The 22,795-nt window shown below is 34.7% G+C and overlaps 1 protein-coding gene across 3 annotated transcripts in view; it reads right to left on the bottom strand.

Annotated features, from left to right (window-relative positions):
• Window positions 1-22,795, bottom strand: part of LOC150100793 (glycerol kinase 5) — a 329,559-nt gene that overhangs the window by 75,879 nt on the left and 230,885 nt on the right. For all 3 annotated transcript variants that reach the window (XM_090401274.1, XM_090401275.1, XM_090401276.1), the window contains exons 13-14: window positions 21,200-21,250; window positions 4,012-4,055 (exon numbers count right to left, since the gene is read on the bottom strand). In XM_090401274.1, the coding sequence (XP_090257400.1) occupies window positions 4,012-4,055; window positions 21,200-21,250 (95 nt within the window). The remainder of the gene's footprint in view (window positions 1-4,011; window positions 4,056-21,199; window positions 21,251-22,795) is intronic.

Here is a 22,795-nt window from a genome sequence, read left to right as displayed (position 1 = left end):
CAACATGAACGCATACAATTTACCATCGAAATTGAAAATCAGAATCAATACCTTACTCCCGTTCCTGGATACACTGGTCACATGTCTTCCTTCAGGCAATCTATCCTTCATGGTCTACCGCAAACTGACACATACTGGCCAATACATACATGCTAAATCATACCACCACCCATCACAAAAATATGGAGTCATTAACACTCTTAAAAACAGAGATACAACAATTTGCTCTAATCAGCAAGCTCTTAAACAAGAATTAAAAATTATTAACACATTTATAAATAATGGCTACAACAAAAATACTATTAATAGAATCCTTCATAAAACTTCATCAAAAAATAATTTAGATTACAATAAAACCATAGCCAACCCATACATTAAAGGGTTATCATAAAAAATCAACAGAATCCTACACCATTATAATCTCGATGCCACCTTTAAACCACCTACAAAATTAAAGAACATATTCAACTCTTTTAAGGGTCCTCTCCTCCCATTGGCACATCCTGGAGTTTACTGCATCTACAGCACCTGTAAGTTACCTTATATTGGTGAAACTAGACTTACAATCCCTATAAGGAAAAAAGAACACAAAAGACACATTAAATATAACAATTTTGGTGAAGCAGGCCTCTCAGACCACGCTCTCAATACCTTACACCAAACTGATTGGAAAAGTCCCTGCTTTCTACACCATACAAAAACCTGGTATAAAAGAAAATTTAAAGCCTGCAAAATTCTGATTAACCACCCTAATATCAACAATAATGGCGGCATGAAAATTCCAAGCATCTGGATGGCACATATTCAGCCTACTTAATACTTAGTACCCAGCATACTTTAGGACCTTAAGCAATCTTCAGCTAGTATTAGAAACCATTCCATACCAATTGGTTGAAATTTATATGTATAATCATGTTTTTAATATATAAACATATTGCTCTCCAGCGCGATGTAATTTTGTAACCAATAGATAATAGGACTCGAGCGTTGATTTAGCCAAGGTTTTTTTTTCTTTCACCAGAGGTCAGGCCAATAATTGTCACAGTTGGTCAGTAACTTTAGCAAGCCATGTAGATTGTAGTGCAGCTTGTTTCTCTGTATATAGTGTATATGCTCCAGAAGATGATCTTGATATAAAGATCGAAACATCGAGTGTTGATTTTGGTTTATATTAAACTAAAGTTTTACTCAAACATGGTAGTTGTCTCTATAATTTTCCAAAATGTATTATTATGACTATGTTTTTATCTGATTTGGGTTTATTAAGGGCTGCGAATTCTGTTTTTTGTAGGTTTTTTGGTGGTAATTTGCAATTTAATAGTAGTGCTATACTTTGAATGTGGATCAGGTCTGCTATATCTCCTGATATGTTTCTTATTCCTTTTTCAATTTGAGCTATGATATCGATTTTCGGGACTTGTTGAGGCATTACAGCAAAATTAAAGCCTTTCATAAGAAGATTTGTTCCATCTCTTGTTAGAACTGTTGAGGAAAGTATAACTACTTTGGATTGATCTAAATGCTTCCTTTTCTTTTTCTTTTAAAAGAGAATAGAATTTTTTAATTAGACTGAGTTTTTTTTTTTCTTTTCGACCACCATTGTAGCTTTATTGTATGTGATAGTGTCTATGTTATTCCAAAGTTCGGACGGCAGTGATGTGGCTAGTTCGTTATGTATATTACATGTATCCTTGTTAATCTTGGATAATTCTGCTCTAGTAGCTACAATTCTTTCTCTCAATATAGCTAATTCTGTTCTTTTGTATATTATGTTAGCTTTATTGGGGTGGAATGCGTGTTTGATTTTTATGAACTTGGGCACAATTTCATTGTCTCTACAATGGATTAAAAATATCAAACGATTGATAAAGTTCTGTTTTTAATGCAAAATTTCTCAAATTGTGAAACTTTAGACCAATTGAACTCACTGTGAGTTTCTATATTCATGCATAGGTTTCTGCAGTTAAGAAGTTCAATAGTAATATTCTGGTTTTGTGACCACATGTTTATTAGAGAACTGTTTTTAAAAAACTAAACAAGTACTAAAAATAACCCGGCAAGTTTCATTAGTCATAAGACTAACATCTTCAGGGGTAAAGAGAACTAACAGTCTAAAAGTCATTCTCCATCTACAGAAAACCAACAAACACAGGAAGATTTCTTCATGCTACCTCACACCACCACCACCGGATGCAAAAAATAGGCTTAATAAAATCCTTAAGGGATAAAGCATACAACATCCCCAGTACAGAAGAAAAGCAGACAGAAGAAATACAATATTTAACACAGATCCTACAACTGAATGGTTACACAACTAAGATAATTAAGAAAATTCTCAACACAGCACCTACAAAAAACTTAAATAAACAAGACTTCAAGAATGCAGTCACCCTTCCTTATATCAAGAATGTAACAGATAAATTAGCCAAATTACTCTACAAGTACAACATAAAAGTGACTTTCTTGCCACTTGAAAAAATATCCAGAACTCTTCATCTTCTAAAACCTCCACATCACCCAATGAAAAAACCAGGGGTTTATAATATTCATTGTTCTAGTGGCATCTGCTATGTGGGCCAGACAGGGAGATCGGGGAAATCTGCATGAGCGAATACCAAAAGGACGTACAAAATAAGAGAGAACATAAATCTGGCTTAGCATATCACACAGCTTCAACCAGTCATGATGTACTTTGGGATAGAACAAACATGTCCTATATTGATAAGAACTGTTTCACAAGAAAATTCAAAGAGGAAGCAAATGTGATTAAAATTCTTATGCAATGCAACAAAAACCAAGTTTAGTCATTGTTTATTAAAAATTTACCCACTTCAGACTTTGGACAGAGTGAGCGTGAACCACAGAATGTGACAACAATGAACTTTTTTGATGTTCATAATACCAACAAATGAACTTGTTTTTCGTAATTTTTTTATAGTTTGTGCTTTAAACTGTTAGTTCTCTTTACCCCTGAAGAAGTTAGTCTTATGACTAACAAAACTTGTCAGGTTATTTTTAGTACTTGTTTAGTTTTTTTAAAAACAGTTCTCTAATAAACATGTGTTCACAAAACCGGAATATTTCTATTGAATTTCTTAACCATAGAAACCTACACATTGCTGTACCTTCCTGTTCCAATAACAATTTGCAGATTATAGTAAAGCTATTATTACTCTCTGTACCAGGGCTCCTCAGAAAAAAATAGTCAAAGAAATATATCTGAGCTGCTTTCAAACTTTTGAATGCTCACTGCCCTTATCTGCAATCCTAATTATCAACTTTCCTCTGCATTTCAGAGGTTCCTTGTTCTTTCAGCTTGCCATATAATGGACAAACTAGAAGATCTGCCAATATTCACTGCCACAACTATGGTCAATCAGGTCTAGATGACCATGACTTGAATTACTTACACGGAATAAAAACTATGCTTCACTGCAGTTAATACAAACTTGAAAGGCTTTTCTTTTTTGGAATGAGTGGTAGATTTTAAAAAAGTAACCTAATTTAAATAAAATATGGCTGTGTTAAACTTCCCAAGATTTGAGAAACATGAATTCTGAGACTTCCTGCTTGGAATCCAAGGATAGCTATTAGCAATCAGAGTTAGACTTAGGCCTTGAGGCTTAGTCTAACATCTTCCACTTACTGTGTGCACACGTGCATGTTTTTGTTTGTGTTACTATAATTTTATTTTGTATTTCAGAAGATATCTCTGTGACAGATGAAACAGTACCAATAGCACAAAGTAATTATTACTTTGTGTATGAGCTAACATTTCCAATCAAAAGCTTGCATTCAACATCTACTTTGAAATCATGTTTGAAAGTGAAGAGATGCAATTATTAACTTTTAAACAACCACAAATGAGGAACAGAAGAGAGTAACAATGCACTTGTAATCATCACATCCAGCTACAGAACTAAAAACAGCTGATTAGATTATATTTCAATTGTGTGAATACTATCTTCAGAAATAGTCATTTAATGTGCTATAAAAAGGACTTTTTTTTACCTGCAATCCATTAAATGCTGGAATGAAGAACACTCCTCCGTTATCTGTAATGATATATCAGGAGACTTAAAACTTGACCTTGCACACTAAAATAAATACTCAGCTGTGCATGAAAAACTGGCGAAATAGAAAGGTTTGATTCTGAACCAATGCTGAATTATTATATATTAAATAAAGAAAATTCCTGATATTTAAAGTACAGTAAAATCCCAGAAATGCAATGCCCTTTAAGAAAACAAAAATGAGGTTGTTATCCAGGTGAAGAGTTAATATTATGATGATTGTTTATGTTGCTTTATATTACAAAAAATCCTGCCAATGAGATTTTAGATTACATTAAAAATTAATTGTCATTTTCCCTTTTAGAATTCATTTTTGGAACATAATTAATCTATTTCAGTTAACTTGAGAAAGATTAAAATAATTTTTGATAACAATAAAATTAAAAATATATTTACCATATTTACCACAAAGCTCTAATTATTCTAGTTTACAGAATATACACTAATTCTGCATGCTGATGATGAGTACTGATAAATGATTTTCTTTTTATTTTGAAGACACCAAGTTAACAGAACTTAACCACCAAATAACTATGAAGATGATTTGAAGCAATTCTCTCTTCTCCAATGTCAATCAACATCATAACAAACAATCAGGAATGGTAATTTTTGAGAAGTAGGAATGGTTCAAAAAAACAGTAAACAAGTTGACAATGCTCTACATTCAGAAGGATCACTGAATAAAGAATGTTTGGAGTGGTCAGAACTATCTAATAGTCTAGTAGGTATGTAAACCTGATCTGCCTGGTTGGCTGAGTGGTTAGCTTACCCGCTCTCCAACCAACAGGTTGCGGCTTCAAACCCCACCATGGATGTTTGTGATTGTCTTTAGGTGGAAGATGAATTTCATCACCCGGTGTGAGACCACCTCCCTGCTTATTGGAGGCTTGAAGTGGCTGAAAAAAAAAAGTTCAATGTTTGGCCTCTAGAACAGGGCTTTCGAACAATGTAAAAAAAAAAAAAAATTATTAAAAAATATATAAAATTAACAAAAATGGAAAACAAAATCTTGCCTATCCACCGTACAAATGTACTATAGGTTTAGTAAAAATGGGTGATGGCAACCAAATGAAAAAAATAAAAAATAAAATAAATAAAGACAAACAATGCACGAGATTGTTGGGGAAAGCAAATGTCTCAGTATTTTGAGATGACTTTGTTATAAGGAAATCTAAGTTGGTGAAAATCAACATTTAAAGAGAAAATATGCACAGAATAACTAGTGGTATAAGAAGAATGATAATGATAATAAATGATACTGACAGAATAAGGTGAAGAGATTTTTGGAAGAACATAAAAGAGAAGTCAACATTGGACACTAAAAATGGCATAGAGTAAACATGTACAGGGACCATTCTGAGATGAAAGAAGTGTGTGATTAGAAAATTAAGATGAATATTAATTGAAGGTGTCCAATATAATAAATTATTAGGAACAGTAGAACAGTAGATGTATTTTACATATACTGGAAATAGATATCAAATATATTTGTATGGAGGATCCAAAATGAAATGTTTTGATTTTTTTTTTTTTTTTTTTTAAATTGCACCTGTAATTTACGCTTTGTTTAACTTTGTGGTTGTCTATAGCAAGTTCAAACTGGGAGAGAGACTAAGTATGTAATGAAAGACACCTCACTGCTGGCCTTGGCAATATCAATCACACAATTACTTACTCAGGCTTACATTTAGCAGAAAAGTAACAGTGAAATTACCAATAACTTGGCAGCACTCACAATAGGCTAGGTTAACAATACAGGTAACAATCGTATAACACTGATGTTAGGTTCCACAGAAATATCACATTATGCGAGTCTCAGATCACATAGAAAAAGTAGGGTTATGTTACGAATTCTTTTTTTTTTTTTTTTTTAATTATATAAACAACAATGACATATCCAACAAAAAATAAATTTTTATTTATTTAAATTACGGGGGATATTAAATCCCACATTGATTTAAAACCGAATAAGAAACTCAAAGATTGGAATCAGAAAGTTTCATGCCAAATATAGTAAACTATAAAGTATCGGCGACCACTAGCGTGAGCTAATGCAAGTGACCCTAGTACGTAGTACAATACTGGAGAACTCGCAGCAAAGTCGGTAAAGTTCTGATCGCTACTCTTAGGTATTTTTCATAACGTAAAAACACATTATACTTTATAGTTTATTATATTCGGCATGAAACTCATGAAAAACATATGAAAAGATAAAGGGTTACTACAATTTTTAGACCGTGATTTTATCGGAACCATGTTGTATAAGTACCGCGTTCAACAATGGTTACTACAATTTTAGACCACGTTATATCGAAACTGCTTTGTATAAGTACTGCATTATACGAGAGTCACCTGAACTACCTAGTGAAATGACCTTGAACAAAAATGCCACAGCAGTCCATGATGCCCAGTGAGACCCAAAGCATATCATACAGAAAGTTTTACTGCTGAGCTCAAAGTGAATTATACTTGACAAGAAATAATATGGGGTGCTTAAGGGTCAAAGCTGTATAACTGAGAGGAGACCTCCACATAGCCTTAAAGGAATGTGGAGAACCGACCAGGGCTTCTGACCTAATGTCCAATCCTCACCTTCTCGTGGTGCACCCAACAGGGTGCACCACGAGAAGGTGTGGATACTGAACGAATGAGGTTGGGCTGGCACTGAACGAACGAATACCTGGATACTGAACGAAAGAGGTTGGGCTGGCAATTTGGGATTTAGCTGACCAAATTGTATTCTTATTGGCTTAAACTAAAATACAAATGATGGTACAATATGAGAAAATTTCATGCTGGGTGGGGCGTTGCTTGGTTAAACAAGGCCCCCGTTGTTTTCGCCAGGAAACCAGGGCGACAAACGAAAAGTCAGCTGTCGGAACAAATCCGAAAACACACCCCGACTCAACATCATCAGAGTTAAAGATCGGTACTATCAACATAAGAAGCCTGAATGGTAATGAAATGAAGCTAGCTGAGGAATTAGATAAGTACCAGATCGACATAATAGGGGGTGACTGAAACAAAAAAGACAAAAACTGGTGAAATCTTCCTGAGCAATAAATACAAACTGTTATATTCAGACAATGACAATCAAGGAAAAGAAGGAGTAGCCATAGTATTCAACACTAAATATGAGGCTAATCTTCTTGAATGGCAGGCAGTCTCAAGTAGAGTGATATAGGCAAATATGAAAATGGGGAACTGGACAATGAGACTTATTTCTGCCTATGGTCCAACAGAAGATTCTACTAAGGAAGAAGTGGAGGAATTTTTTGAGGCTTTACAAAAAGCAACTGACACAATAAAAAAAAGCAAAGCTTGTCCATGTTGGGGATCTAAACAGCAGAGTAGGAAATTGTCAGACATGCAAAAATATTTTGGGAAAATTTGGAGAAAAGAGCAAAGCTAATAATAATTGCAAATACCTGTTGGATTTCTCCTCAGGACATGGAATGGTTATTACTAACACCATGTTCCAACATAAAAATGTGAACAAATTCACATGGAGAGAAGGGGAAAGGAATAAGAAAGTCTCATTGACTATGTTATTGTTGATAGTGATGTTTTCTCCCTGGTGCAGGACACCAGAGTGTACAGAGGATTTGAAATTGGAAGTGATCACTATTTAGTCTTGGGCAGGATAAAATTGAATTTCATATTGAAAAGAATAACATGTAAGAAAGTGTTAAAGCGAATAAAAGTTGAGTAGCTCTCAGATGTGAACTGTAGACTAAAATACACAAAGATTATTGAAGAAAAATGAGAGAGTTTGAGAACAGGAACCAAACCTTGGAGATTCAAAGTTTGGTTCCTGTTCCAAACAAGTCAGCTTGTGCTCTTATAGAATACAGAGACAAATGTAAGAAAGCAAAACATTGTATAAAACCAGCTAAACAAAAGTCATGGGAGGACTTTGGGAAGAACATAGAAAATAAATATCAAGAAGGTGGCAAGATATTCTAGAGGTTGTTGAAGAAGCTTAGAAATGGAGAAAATAGTGCTGCAAAATGAATTAGAGATGATAAAGGTGACATGAAAACAGGAGAAAAAGATATCCTTGAAGTATGAAGTAATTAATTCGAAAAATTGCTAAATGAAACAAGCAGTGATGACAGCACAGTGGTAAAAAACACTGACCAGGCATGCAGTCAGGAATACATATCCATACTTGGAAGTAGAAAAAACCATCAAAAGCCTGAAATGAGGAAAGGCAGCAAGAGTAGATGATATTCGACCAGAAATGCTGAAGTATGGTGGTATAAGAGTCTTACAGTGCTGCACTGCATAGTTCAGAAAGCCTGGACAGAGGGACGAATTCCCGATGATTGGAGTAGAGCTCTCGTAGTACCCATATGTAAAAAGGGGAATAAAACTGAATGTGAGAATTACAGAAGTATTTCCCTACTGAGTGTTCCTGGTAAGATTTATGCAAGTATACTTGAAAAACGGTTGAGAAGAATTGTGGAAGAAAGGCTTGGTGAAGAACAAGCTGGATTCAGGCCAAATAGAGACTGTTAGGATCATATCTTCACTTTATGACAAATAGTGGAGAAATCATGGGAATATAACAAAGATCTGTATTTAAGTTTTTTCGATCTGGAAAACACATATGACAAGGTGCCAAGAGAGAAGCTATTCAATACGCTACAGTTATATGGTGTCAATGGGACATTATATCAAACAATACTTAGTCTTTATTTGAGTTGTAAGTCAGCAGTTAGAATTGAAGGCTGTATAGGAAGATGGTTTAATGTTAAATGTGGTGTGAGACAAGGATGTACATTATCCCCTCTGTTATTCATTATCTATATGGATCACATTATGAAGGAAAGTGGTATTAAACATGATATCAAAATTGGAGATGTTAATGTCAGCTCTTTGCTTTATGCAGATGATGTTATACTTCTAAATAAATCTGCTACACGTCTTCAAGATTCCCTGACTAAACTGAATAACTGTTGTAATAGATATGGTATGAAGGTCAGCAATAAAAAGACAAAGACAATGAAAATAGGCAGAATCGTTGAAAATGTCAACTGCATTGTGGACAAAGAATCTGTGGAACAAGTAAAACATTTCAGCTACTTAGGCATGATTTTTAGTGAAGATGATAAATTAAATATGCAAATAGACAACAGAATCAACAAAGCTGGTATGGTAGGAAGTCAATTGAATAAATTCATATGGAATAAGAGAGAAATTAGTTGGAACACTAAATTAGCTGTATACGAGACAGTGTTCAAACCAGTTTTAACACGTTCACTACCAACTACGAGTATACTCATAGTTGGTATATGAGGTTCACAAGCCAACTATGAATATACTTGTATGTCGATTACTGCCAGCTACGAGATTACTTGTACTGACCTTGAAGAAGTGAAAGTGCTTGGCATGCGGAAACAAACTATGCCCAAGGAGTGTGGCAGCAAACGTGTTAACTTATGGATTTGAGAGCTGGGTCAGAAGTAAAACACTTGACCAAAGACTAGAGACCACAGATATGAGAGTCCTGAGAAAGATTAGAGGCGTGAACAGATGGCATGAATGGCAATATCATATTAAAAACGATGATATTAGGAAAGAACTTGACATTGTTAGCTTTCAGGAATGCATTAGCAGAGCTAATCTCAGGTGGTATGGTAAACAGAATGGGCGAGGAAAAATTAACAAAACAAGTGTTCTCTGCCAAGTTGGCAGGAAACCAAGATATAGGTGGATTGATACGGTACAAAGTGCCTTAGTTAATAGAAATATAAGATCTGATAATGTTGGAGTCTTGACAAGAAACAGACTGATTTGGAGGAAAATTGTAGATAGGAAGTTAGTAATGATGTAAATTTTTCATGTAGTACTATCATATCCTGTACATCCCTTGAGGATACATGGCAGGAATTTTAAGATGATGATGAAGAAATAATATTCCTGCGTATCTTTAACCATAAGCAAATAATGTTCGTGAGTGAAGTATCTTATACTATCTACTTATAGAAGGTTGCTGACTTCACATCAACTGTCTCAAAATTCATAATGCAAAACAATATGGGAAGGAACTGAGCCCAATAAGATACCAAAATTAACTGGAAGAAGTATTATATACTCAACTATAAACATACTTGACAATATATAATGAAGATATTTAAATATCTGTCATTTTAAATGATGGATATGTAATATCCTTATAATTTATCACTAATCTTGCCAAACTAAGCTTTCCAGGCTCTATATTTTGCTCATGTGTAAAATTGATAAATGAACATAGACATGCATAGTAATTGGCAAATACACTCGCCCAATGCAAGTAGATTTTGCTAGCTGGTGAGTAGCTGCAGAACAAACAAAATAGAGAATTTTCTATTTAACAAAAAATAAGTAAATAACTTAATTCCAACATGTTACAGCACTAATAATAATTTGAAGAAACTTAAGTACTTATTTCAACATATCATTAAAATAATGGAGGTCTTGGCTGAGTAAATTTTTTACATTTTTGGGATTTAGGATTTTGAGAAATTTGTCGACACCTGGAAATATATATCAAATAGTAGAAATAAAACAAGAATAAAACCAATAAGAAAGATAATGAATAATTTAAAAAAATATATGAATTTTAAAAAAGTTAAGAATTAAAAATTAAAGAACTAAAAACCCGTATTACTAGTATAGGTAGCACCTGAATCATGGTGTGCTGGCCATTTCAGTGAATTTTTCATCAGTATGTTGGACCACTATGAATCAAAGAAGATAGTTATTTGGAATTAGGGTTAAAGCAACTAAGGCAATGACACTATATCATGTCTATTAAATGTGCATGTTCTTCTGGCCAATTTGCCTGTTTTACACTCCCTCGTGGGGCACTTTGTGTGTGTGGTGTAGAGGACCTCACAGTAATGGTACTGGCCCTAATCATTCTTCCTCCTTTTATTTTTCTTCTCATATTCTTTGCTCTACTTCTCCTGAGCCTTTTACACTATCCTGTCTTCCAGACAACCATCGCTAAGATCCAATACCTGATGTTGTGATGAGCAGTCCTAGATGGTCCAGCTAGGATGAATTGGCTGGAATGGAACTTGCCTGTAAAGATAAATAGTATTGCAGTAAGTCTCTCACTCCACAGTCTGGGGCCCAAGGCTAAAACAAAGCCAAAACAACAGGAAAATTTCTAGTGGAAATGTCGTTTGGTTCACCATAATATTATGTGAAAATTCTGCAGCAGAAACAAACCTTTCTGTTTGTTTGCAGGAAACATTTAAAACTCAGTTAGGATTCAACCTTAAGGTATTTTGCTGCTTCTTGCACTGGAGATGGCCTGGCTCATGGTGCAGTACCTATCCTAGTAGGCATGTTGAACTTAATACTGCTCTGGAAGCAGAAGTAAATCGCATATCTGTGGGATTTCTTATTACAGTATGTTCCATTTATTTACTACTGGACTGTGAGTTAAATAAGATTGAACTTGATAATCTTATATTGCAAATGTTTCAGCCCCATACTTCTCATGGGTGACTTGAATGATACAACACTCTTTGAAGTAGTACCAACACAATGGATGAGGTCATATTATTGAGCGAATGCTTGACAATTATGATCACTCCCTTCTTAATAACAGAGTCAACACCTTTTCCCACATGCTTACCTGCTCATATTCTGCAATAAATCTTACAAACTGCTTCTCCTGCCATCTTTCTGCTGCTCATTTGGGATGTTGAAGAGAACATCTATGGAAGTAATCATTTTCCTGTTATTTGCACTATGTCTTCATAGCAACCATATTCTCCTACACAGATGCCCATGTGAAAAATGGACTAAGCAAAATGGAATACTTTGCCCCATCTTGTAAAACTTAATACTGAAGCAGTCAGGTCAAACACCTAGCGATGAAGCAGTGAACAACAGCAACAAATTCCAAAACAAACATCATACTGATTTCCACTCTATCCAAAACAATGGTGGAATCCACAGTGTCAAGCAGCCAAAAAAAAAAATCTAGACAGAGCATGGGATATATTGCATAGATACCTCGCGAGATCAAATCTAATAGCTTTTAAACATGCTGTGCAAGGCATCAAAAACAAATCTTGAATCCAGTTTACATCATCGATTAATCAAGCAATCAGTGCAAAAACTGTATGGGATAAAATCTGGAAAATGAAAAGTAGATACAAAAAGCACCATTTGTCTACCTTGGAACATAATGGATGTGTTGTTCTTGATCCTAAAGCTACTGCAGACACTTGGGATAACTTTGCTAGAATCTTAGCAACAGTTTTCAATCCTCCTCAATTTTTAATACTGAAAGAGAAACATCAGCTAAATCTTTTTCTCGATGCATTACAGCCATGCAATAAGCTTTTTGTAAAGGAAGCACTAAAAAGAAATCTAAAAAGAGGATTAAACAAGAATATAATTTCTTGGCATTTTTAATCCAACTAAAAAAGAGCTCTCCTATTGGGTTCAGGACAGTAGGTCCTGAGGACATTTATGAGATATAAAACATATTCCATGGAGCTCCTTCTCTTACTATATAACAGTCAAAGTTGGTGCCGTACCTACCTGTAAAAGGGGCTCACGGCTGTTGAATCACCATACGAAATAAATAAATTGTCATTACCATCCCAAAACATGGAAAGGATCAACACAAGAAAACAATTATCAACCTATTGCTCTGATCAGCTGTATTTATAAGATATTAGAATAAATGGTAAATGCAAGGCTTCTCTGGTTTAGAAAGCAACAAACTTTTTTCTAACACATAATGTAGCTTCCATAGATCTACGGAAACCACACTGTGTGTTAAGAAAGAAGTTTGATGCTTTCTAAACACTGATCAATACTGGACTATTTGATACTTTAGAAACGTATAAGAGATGCTTGATGTGAGAACATATAGTTTCAGTCTTCTTTGACACAGAAAAAGCTTATGATGTAGCCTGGAGATATGGCATATTAAAAGGCCTCTTTAATCTTGGTTTGATAGGACACTTTCCTATTTTTATTAAAAACGTTCTATCTAGCAGAGTCTTTCGAGTCTGAGCGGGAAGCAGGTCATCTCAGCCATATCATCAAAAAGAAGGCATTCCTCAAGGCTCTGCCTTTAGTGTGATACTCTTTATCAGAGTTAATTCAATCACTGAACAGAGTCCTCCCACATTAGACAATCTCTTTACGTCAGTGACTAGACAATTGGTCAGACTGACTAATCTGAGCCATATCTACTTGTTTCCTGTATGGCAGGTATTGTACTTCCAGTGGTCTGCTATTATATACTCAGTTGGAAGTGTCCACAATCAGATATATAAGAGTTTGCAACACCCCTATAATACATCAATGTTGGACAGTAATGATGCCTTGGAATGAAAAAATCTATGATCAAATCCTAGAATGCAAAAAAAGTTTTATATGGGCTTTTCAAGTGAAGACAAGTTAGCCAGCATGATTAAAGTGGCGATGGCAAAGTTTTTCCCTGGAAATTGGTTTCTCTTCTCAAAAAAAAAAAAAGCAAACTAGCCAGAAAAACACATAATTAGCAGTCATAATGTGCACAGGTCTCAAAGCCTTACTTACTTCAGTTGCAATTCTAAACAATTACAATGCACGATACATCAACACCAAAGATTGGATAATCTGGAAGTCCTGCTCTAGAGACAAAGTCTGGTAATTTTTCAAGCCACCCACACTTTCAATAAGCAGAGTGATGGTATCATACTGCACAACAAAATACTATGGAATTCAAACAAACAGCATGTTGGATGAATAGCATATTTACTTGTACTGTATACAGTCATCTGCCATTAGTATCATGACTGCTGGATTTATTCTATTAATCAAGATATTTACATATTACTATTCCAGCAGAATAATAGTTTTTGAGATATTCTTGCTAGCCTCTCAGACCTCCAACCATCATTCCCAGTTCAAAGTCATTCAGGTGACATAATTCATGTCCACATCACAGAAACAATCATACAAATACTTTATGAAAGCAACTGTATTTATAATTTGCATCAATTACATATTGTTAACAGTATGTTACTAGTGGATTTTTCTAATATTTTAGTTCACTGAATATTATTATTATTATTGTACAGAAACCCTGATGGGTTCCTTAAAGCTCATTGTGGGAGACCCAAACTATCAGCACAATATCTAAAGTACCTCTTCTTGAAACCATTAACAGACAATGCTCTCACAACTGACTTTGGTAACCCATTCCATTCATTCACCATTCTCCAAGTGAAGAATCTAATCATCACATAGCTTTGCTAACTGCACTGTTACTCAACATCCAAGGCTGATCTCATGTCCTGTCCTCTCTAGCCAAGTGCTGAAATATTTCCTTTGTATTAATCCTATAAAATCCTTTAAGTAACTTAAATGTTTCCATCACATCTCCCCTCTCCCCTTTACCAAAAATTTACCAGTTTGCAAGCTGTCAAGTTTGAAATTAAAACAGCCAAAATATTGTTGCATGATATTTTGTCAAGCACTACTGGCTACATAGCCATTATCAACTTGCAATATTTTTATGCAGCTGTTGGCTTTAAGCTTGCAAATTTCTTCATTTTTGAAATATTACTGGCTGAGGGTTTGAGTTGCCTTTTTTTTTTTTTTTTTTTTTTGCATATAGCAACATCATGTATCATATCTGAACTATTACTACAAAGGAGATTAATCCCCCCCCTTCCGTTGTGGTAATATATTTGATTCCCACAGTAAAACATTATTTCTAATGTTTCAAAGGAGTACCTTGTTATAGTTAATCTTCAATAGCATAGTGGTGATGCTTTGCCTAGAACTTTTTGGTAGTTTGTTAAATGGAGTTAATTCACTACAGTGGAGCTTGCTATAGTAAGAGTTCATCATCATCAAATTCCTGACATATACCCTCAGGGGGGGGGTGTACATGATCTTATGATAGTACTACATGAAAAGTTGCAACATTAACTTCCTATCAACAATTTTCCTTCACATTAGCCTGTTATCTGTCTGTCAACATTCCAATATTATCAGATCTCATATTTCTGTCTTCTAAGGCACTTTTTACTATATCAATCCACTTCCATCTTGGTCTTCCTCTGTATCTTTTTCCTGCCATCCTGTCAAAGAACACTTGTTTAGCTAATCTTTCCTCTTCCATTCTGTTTATGTAGCCATACCACCTGAGATTAGCTCTACTTCACATTGTTAGCATTCCTGAATGCTAACAATGTGAAGTTCTTTCCTAATATCCTCATTTTTAATATGATACTGCCATCTGTTTAGTTTTCCAATCTTTCTCAGGACTCTCATATCTGTGAGAACTCTTGATTTTGATCAAGAGTTTTACTTCTATCCCAACTCTCAGATTTATAAATTAAAATTGGTTTGAACACAGTCTTGTATACAGCTAGTTTAGTGTTTGACTAATCTCTCTTTTATTCCATATAAATTTATTCAGTTGACTTCCTATCATTTAGGTTTGCTGACTCTATTTATTTCCAAATTTAATTTGCCATCTTCACTAAAAAGTGTACCTAAATAGCTGAAATGTTTTATTTGTTCTATAGGTTTTCCATTCAAGATGCAGTTGATGTTTTCAATGTTTCTGCCTATTTTCCTTGTCTTTGTCTTTTTAATGCTGGTTTTCATACCAAATTTATTACAGCAGTTATTCAATTTGGTCAGGGAATCCTACAGACTTGTCCTGGATTTATTTAGGAGTATAACATCATCTGCATAAATGGCTGAGATTAACTCTCCAATTTTGATATCAGGTGGAATACCACTTTTTACTGGCTGATAATGCGATTCATATAGATAAATGGTAGTGGAGATAATGTACACCCTTGATGCACACCCGACTTAACATCAAACCAACTTTGTGTATCTCCTTCAATCCTAACTGCTGACTTACATTGCTTGATATAATGTCCCATTTACACTACATAACTGAAGCATTTTGAACAACTTTCCTCTTGGCACCTTTTCAAGATCCTTATTATATTCTCATGATTTCTCAACTTTTTGTGTTAAAGTAAAAATCTGATCCTGACAACATCTGTTTGGCCTGAACCCAGCTTGTTTTTCTCCAAGCTTCTCCTCCACAATTTTTCCAGCTTGTTTTTCTCCAAGCTTCTCCTCCACAATTTTTCTTAGCAGTTTTTCAAGAATACTTGCATAAATCTTACACTCAGCAGAGAAATTCCTCTAATTCTCACATTCAACTTTATTCTCTTTTTTTATAGATGGGGACTATGAGCACTTTACTCCGATCTGGAATTCGACTCTCTGACCAGGCACATTCTGAAGTATGCAGTGCAGCCACTGTAAAACTTTTATACCTCCATATTTTAGCATTTCTAGTTGAATATCATCTACTCCAACTGCCTTTTCACATTTCAGGTTTGTAATAGCTTTTTCTACTTCAAATACAGATATATTATTATTATTACGGGAGACTCCAGGGAGTCCTTAGACTCATCGAGGGAGGCCCTAAACATCATGTCCACACAACTACACGACATTCTCACAGTATCTATCATACCTTGCCTTGAACTCACCATCATAGCACCCACAACAGACTCTGGCAGCTTATTCCACTCATTTACCACTCTAAAAGTAAAGAACCCAGCTCTAACACCCCCTACTAACCACACTCTTGCCCAGCTTCCATAGGTGTCCCTTAGTTCTCCCACCACCAGTCCTGATCTCAAAAATATCCTCTGAATTAATCCCATAGAAACCCTTTAGCAACTGTATAAAGAGGGTGTGAGTAGGGGATTAAGAGGCAGGTTTTTTCCGTGCAGAGTTGTGAATGATTGGAATGCCTTGCCTGAGAGTGTGGTGTCTGCAAGGAGTTTGAGTGTGTTTAAGACACAGTATGATGAGATGTGTGTGTGATAAAAGGACCTCCCAGATGAGTCTTTGACTCCATGAGGTCTTGGGGTAATAATAATAATAATATACTGAGACAAATAGAAATGGAAGGATACAATGTTTTTGGCAAGGATGGAAAGGAGAAGGGGGGGGGGATATCAAACAGCTGATTTGATTAGGACTGGTTATAAACCTAAAAGAGAACTGCTGTGTTTATTTACAAATGCAAGGAGCAACAGAAATAAGGGAGATGAATCACTGATTCACTAAGTAATTCACAGAATCACTGACTGAGTTTATTCACCCAAAAATTATTCGAATAAGTGAAATATTAACTTCCTTCTCAGTACTGCTGCAATCCACTAGATTGCCTTCACCACCTTCATGACATGTCCCATAAACTTTAAATTTCAACTGACTACCAGATCCCTACTCTCCTCCACTTCCTCTACTACATGTGAACCAATCTTGTATGCTGACCCCCATTGGTAGATCTCAAATTTCAAGATCTTACATGTAGTTGTATTATACTACCATCCCATTTTTAGGTAATTAACTACAAGTAGATTTGATGAATAATAAATACCAGGTTTTATTTTATTAGCACTAGATGTAATTCCTTGACATGTTTTGCTGTCTATATGGCTGACAGCATCTTCAGAAGATTATTTAACATAAGTAAAACACTGACAAAAAAATAAATTTTTCCCAACAACTGCCATTTCTATATATTGAAATGACTGGAATGATAGTTTAATCATGTGTATCATGAGTCAAGTTATGTGCAGTCTCTACATTGTTGTGTAAACACTGTATGTGATTGCTGGCATAGGAGAGATCTTAAATCTTAAATTATGTGTATAAAGATCTTTATACACATAATTAATTGTGTGTATAAAGTGGAACTTTATACACAATGAATGATGAGGAAGCTGGCAATCCAATCACAGGATGAAGGCCATTAAGATGGCAGCTTGTTCAGGAGGCCTTGGTGCCAGACACAAATACCTTTGAAACACTGAGAGCAATAACGAGTTTCTCCAAATCTTTCCATGGCCTGTGTCCAAAGGTGGGTGAAATTAGCTAGGAGGTTGGCTGTAGAACAAGAATGGCAGAAACATACTAGTGATCGCTAATTAACTGTTGAGTCTCCAAGTAATGAAGAACCAGGCTGTTGATTACCTTCTCCATCACTTTTAAAAGTTTACCTTAGAAGAGGAGAAAACCAATCAACTAGCATTTTTTTTTAGATATTTTAATTCATTGTCAACCAGATGGCAGTTTACAATTTTCAGTTCTTAGAAAAGAAACACATACTGATAATTATATCCATGCTACTTCTCATCATTATCCTAGTCAAAAAGTTGGAACCATTAAGATATTACATCCTGCTAATAATATATGTTCCACTACAGATCTTTTACAGCAAGAATTGAATTAGATCAAATCTGCTTTAATGAATCCTTTATCAAGAAAGCCTTTAACAGCTTCAGGCCATCATTATCTAGATTTCCTGACGATACTGCTCTGATTCCACTCCTGTATATTTAAAGGAATTTTTGAGCATATTGCTAAAGTTCTAAAACTTCTTAATATTGCAGTATCCTTTCATCCTGTCAGGAAGATTTCTACCTTCCTTTCTTTGCATAAAGACAAGCTTTCTTCACTCAGTCTTTAGATGTCTACCAAATCCTCTGCTCCTATGGTTTTTCTTACTTTGGACAATCTGTCAGATCTGCAGCCAGCCCTCATGAAAAACAAAATCTTATATCCAGTATCTTGAACTTGAGCAGCCTGGCGTAGCAGAACATGCCATCTTGACTAAACATAGTATTTTAGAAGAAAACTAAACTTTTACATAAAAGTAGATTTCTTATAGAGCAGTTATATAAGGTTAGTTGGTGATCATGATAAGCTGTCTCTTGAGCTTATCATGATCACCAGCCTTGTAGTTCCATGTACATTCTTTCCTCACATGGCTGACCACCAATCCCCTCATGGTCACTAACACCAACTGGAAGGAGATTTGAAATATCATTTCTAATGACTTATTCTGATGAGATGATCAAATCCAAGACCCTCAATCCTTGCATACCTTCCATTACAAATAGCCTGATGTACCTGTCCCTCAAAACCTCAAGAGGTTGATTTTCTTTACTTCCGTATGATATCTCATCATCCCAATCTATATACTGTCATAGTTAAAATCACCCTTTTCCTATTTGCTTGACTAGTTCACTTCATACTCATGATGGTCACTACACTCCATATTAGCAAGTCTACAGCAACATTTGACTAAGTATTTCATTATTCACCTCTATTTCACACCATTTCTCCTTTGCATGGGCATAATCTCCTTTGCTACCACCAACAGCACTCCACCTCTTTTTTTTACCTTTTCTATCATCACGGAATACCTTCCATCTCTATTCCTATCAAGATGTCTTCCTCATCCAACCACATCTCACTTATTCCAACAATTTTTGGGTGAATGAATTCAATCAATGACAATTTTATTCCCACTGTTTCTGATATCTCTAACATTTGTATGCAAACAGTACAGTTCTTTTCTAGATCTACAGCAAGTTCCATTGATACCATTTACTATATGTGACTTCTCTATGCCTTTCTTGAGTCATTTCTCATATTCACACTCTCTCTCTCTGGGCATCAACCTTTTGCCAGAATAAGTGTGCAAGATAGACTGTCTGTCTTACACACTTGTTCTCTCATTCTTTTTCATTCTTTTTTCTCATTTCCATTCTTCTCATTCTTTCATATTCTCCAAATGGCATTCTTGCTGAACATTTTCTACCATCATACTGTCACTGCTTGTTTCATTTAGCAATCTTTCAAAGTAATTACTTCATATATCAAGAATATCTTTATCCTCAGTTTTCATCTCCCCTTTTCATCTCTAATTCCTTTTACAATACTCTTTCCTCCATTTCTGAGCTTTTTCAATAGCCTCCAGAATATTTTACCACCTTTCTGATATTTATTTTCTATGTTCTTACTACAATCTTCATATGACTTTTATTTACCTAATTTTACACAGTGCTTTGCTTTCTACTATTTTCCTCTGTATTCTCTAAAAGTACAAGTTGACTTACTTTCCAGGAACTTTCTATATGCTTTCTTCTTTTCCTTGACTGTCTCTTTAACTTCCTGAGTCCATTATGGAGTTCTGATTTTTCTATCCTTGCAGATTACCTCACCACATGCCTCTCTGGCTGAATCACTTTCTTCACTGAATCACCAAGATTTGGTTCTTGTTTTCAAACTCTCAGCTTTTCTTGAATACTTGTGTATTTGAGTCTACAGTTCACATCTGATAGCTGTTCAACTTTGATTTGTTTGGAAACTTTCTTATGCACCCTCCTTTTCAACATGAAGTTCAATTTTATCCAGTTCAACACTAAATAGTGATCACTTCCTATTTCAAATCCTCTGTATATTCTTGTGTACTATGTATACTATTAATAGCTTTGCTCTTTTCTCCAAATTTTCCCAAAACATTCTCATATGCTGATAATCATTTTCTACTCTGCTGTTTAGATCTTCAACCAGGACCAACTTTTCTTTTTTTTTGTTGTGTCAGGTGCTTCCTCTTGCCTCGAAAAATTCCTCCACTGCTTCCTTAGTAGAAGCTTCTGTGGGACCATAAGCACAAATAAGATTCATTGTCCAGTTCTCCCATTCTGATATTAGACCACATTACTCTACTTGATATTGCCTGCCATTCAAGAAGATTATCCTCATATTTAATGTTTAATATTAATAGCATTTTAATTAATAGTGTATTAATATTAATAGCATTAACAGTAAGAGTTAGCTATAACATTTAATCAATTATTAGATACCAATACATGTCAAAATAGTCCTCTATTCAGTATATTGGAAGTGGAGTGTGCATAAGTTGAGAGGTTAATTGTGCCAAGAATTCATTGTTGTAAACTGATAAAGCTGGCAATTACTGCTTTGCTTTTAAAGGATGCCAATAATGGCATCCTTTAAAAGTAAAATTATTGGCATTACTACACAGTTGACTCTCATTGTGGCAAATTTGCTAAGTAAATTTTCTTCAGTAAAACATCATACCTATTGAGTTTTGTAGGGATTTTTCAGTAGTTTGTTATAGTGAGCAAGCTTGTTATAATGGTATTTATTATAGTGGAAGCATCACATTTTAAGAACAGGAATTTTTAGTTGGCTGAAAAAGTTTTTTCATTGTGAAATTGCAAATTTTGAAAAGTAAGAAAAAAAATTACCTTTAACTGAAGAAGCTATATTACTTGAATCAGAAGGGTCAGTAAACAAGCCTGAAATTTAAAACATTTTTTCATCAATCAGTATTTATGTACTCAATATTCCAAAAATGCACTAGTAATACATTACTAGTAATATGGAAACTGCTTATTCATATCAATGACTACAGGAAAAAAAAACAAATTGAAGCATATTTCATATTTTCCACATATATTTCTTATACACTGACTTAGAAATTGCTTATGTTATCATGCAATATCATATTTTATTTAATTGATTTTTCATTGAATTTTATTAATTTTGAAGCATATTACTGGAACACATAACAATTCCTGTAATATATGAAAAACTTGGAAAATGAGTCTTCAAATATATGACTGATTTGAATGTTCAACATACTGCTGGAATGGTACCTTCCTACATTACTCCTATTGAGCAGGTACCTATCTGATTCTTGAATTTTATTAACCAAATACTCATGAATTTCATTTTAAAATGAGAAATTAATAAAATATATAATAAAAAGGGGGAAAAATCATGATTTTACAAGAAAAAAATTTTTTTTTTCTAAAGAAATTATGCTTAGTGTTAAATACAATCAACAATAATATATTATTACACCATCCACGGAGTTGGTAGATTCATTGTGGAAGGTTCATTCAACTGACAATATTTTTCTTCAATCTCTCTCTATACCCAACATTCTATAGTCCTGATACTGTTTTAGTCACTCTTCTCTGGATCCTCTCCAATGTTTCCACATCATACTGAAAACCAGGTGACCAAATCTTAGCACAATAGTCCAAGTGTAGTCTGACCAGTGCAGTGGCACAACTATGTTCTTATCCCTGCATGTTAAAGTAATTCTTATTGTAGTGGCACTGCAATGTGCAGTCTTTGCAATATGCCCTCTAAACATCATCTACTGTCAATCGTCACTCCCAAATCTTGAATCTCATCCACTTCCTGCAGTACAGCACTGTCAATATAGTACATAGACTTACATTTCTGCACTCCAAAATGTAACAGCTTGCACTTACTAATATTAAAACTACAACTTCACTCCTTTGTCCAAGTGTAAAGTCTATTCAAATCTTCCTGAAGAGAATTAACATCAGCAGTGCTACTTATCAACTTTGCATCATCAGCAAACAAATGAAGATCCCAGTCAGTATACATGATATATCACTTACAAACAAAACAGCAGGGGCCCAAAAACCAAACCCGGGTCACAGCACTGGTTACCTTCCTTTTGGAGACACTGCACCATCATCACAACTTGCTGGTATCATTTAGAGCGCCAACCTCCAATCCATCTAACCATTACACACACACACACACAAAATATTTTTTTATCAATTTGTGAAACTCACTAATGTATCAACATATAAGCCAATATCTTCAATGCCAGTATAGTCAATATCATTAAGCAATTTAAAAAGTAAATTTCAGTTTACTGTTTCAAGGCCTGGGATATTCAGATAAGGCTATAGTGCAATTCTGCTCATATAATTATGCTCATATAGTAGCCTAATGTAATTAACTGAAATTGCAATACAGACTCACCTGAATATCTTAGGTCTCAGGTCTCCTGTTTG

The sequence above is a fragment of the Typopeltis vanoorti genome, chromosome 12 (assembly GCF_054136105.1).
Source record: "Typopeltis vanoorti isolate ZY-2024b chromosome 12, IOZ_Tvanoo_1.0, whole genome shotgun sequence".
Classification (NCBI taxonomy): domain Eukaryota; kingdom Metazoa; phylum Arthropoda; class Arachnida; order Uropygi; family Thelyphonidae; genus Typopeltis; species Typopeltis vanoorti.
Note: the sequence above shows the minus strand (reverse complement) of the source record. Positions and strands in the feature narration are given on the sequence as shown.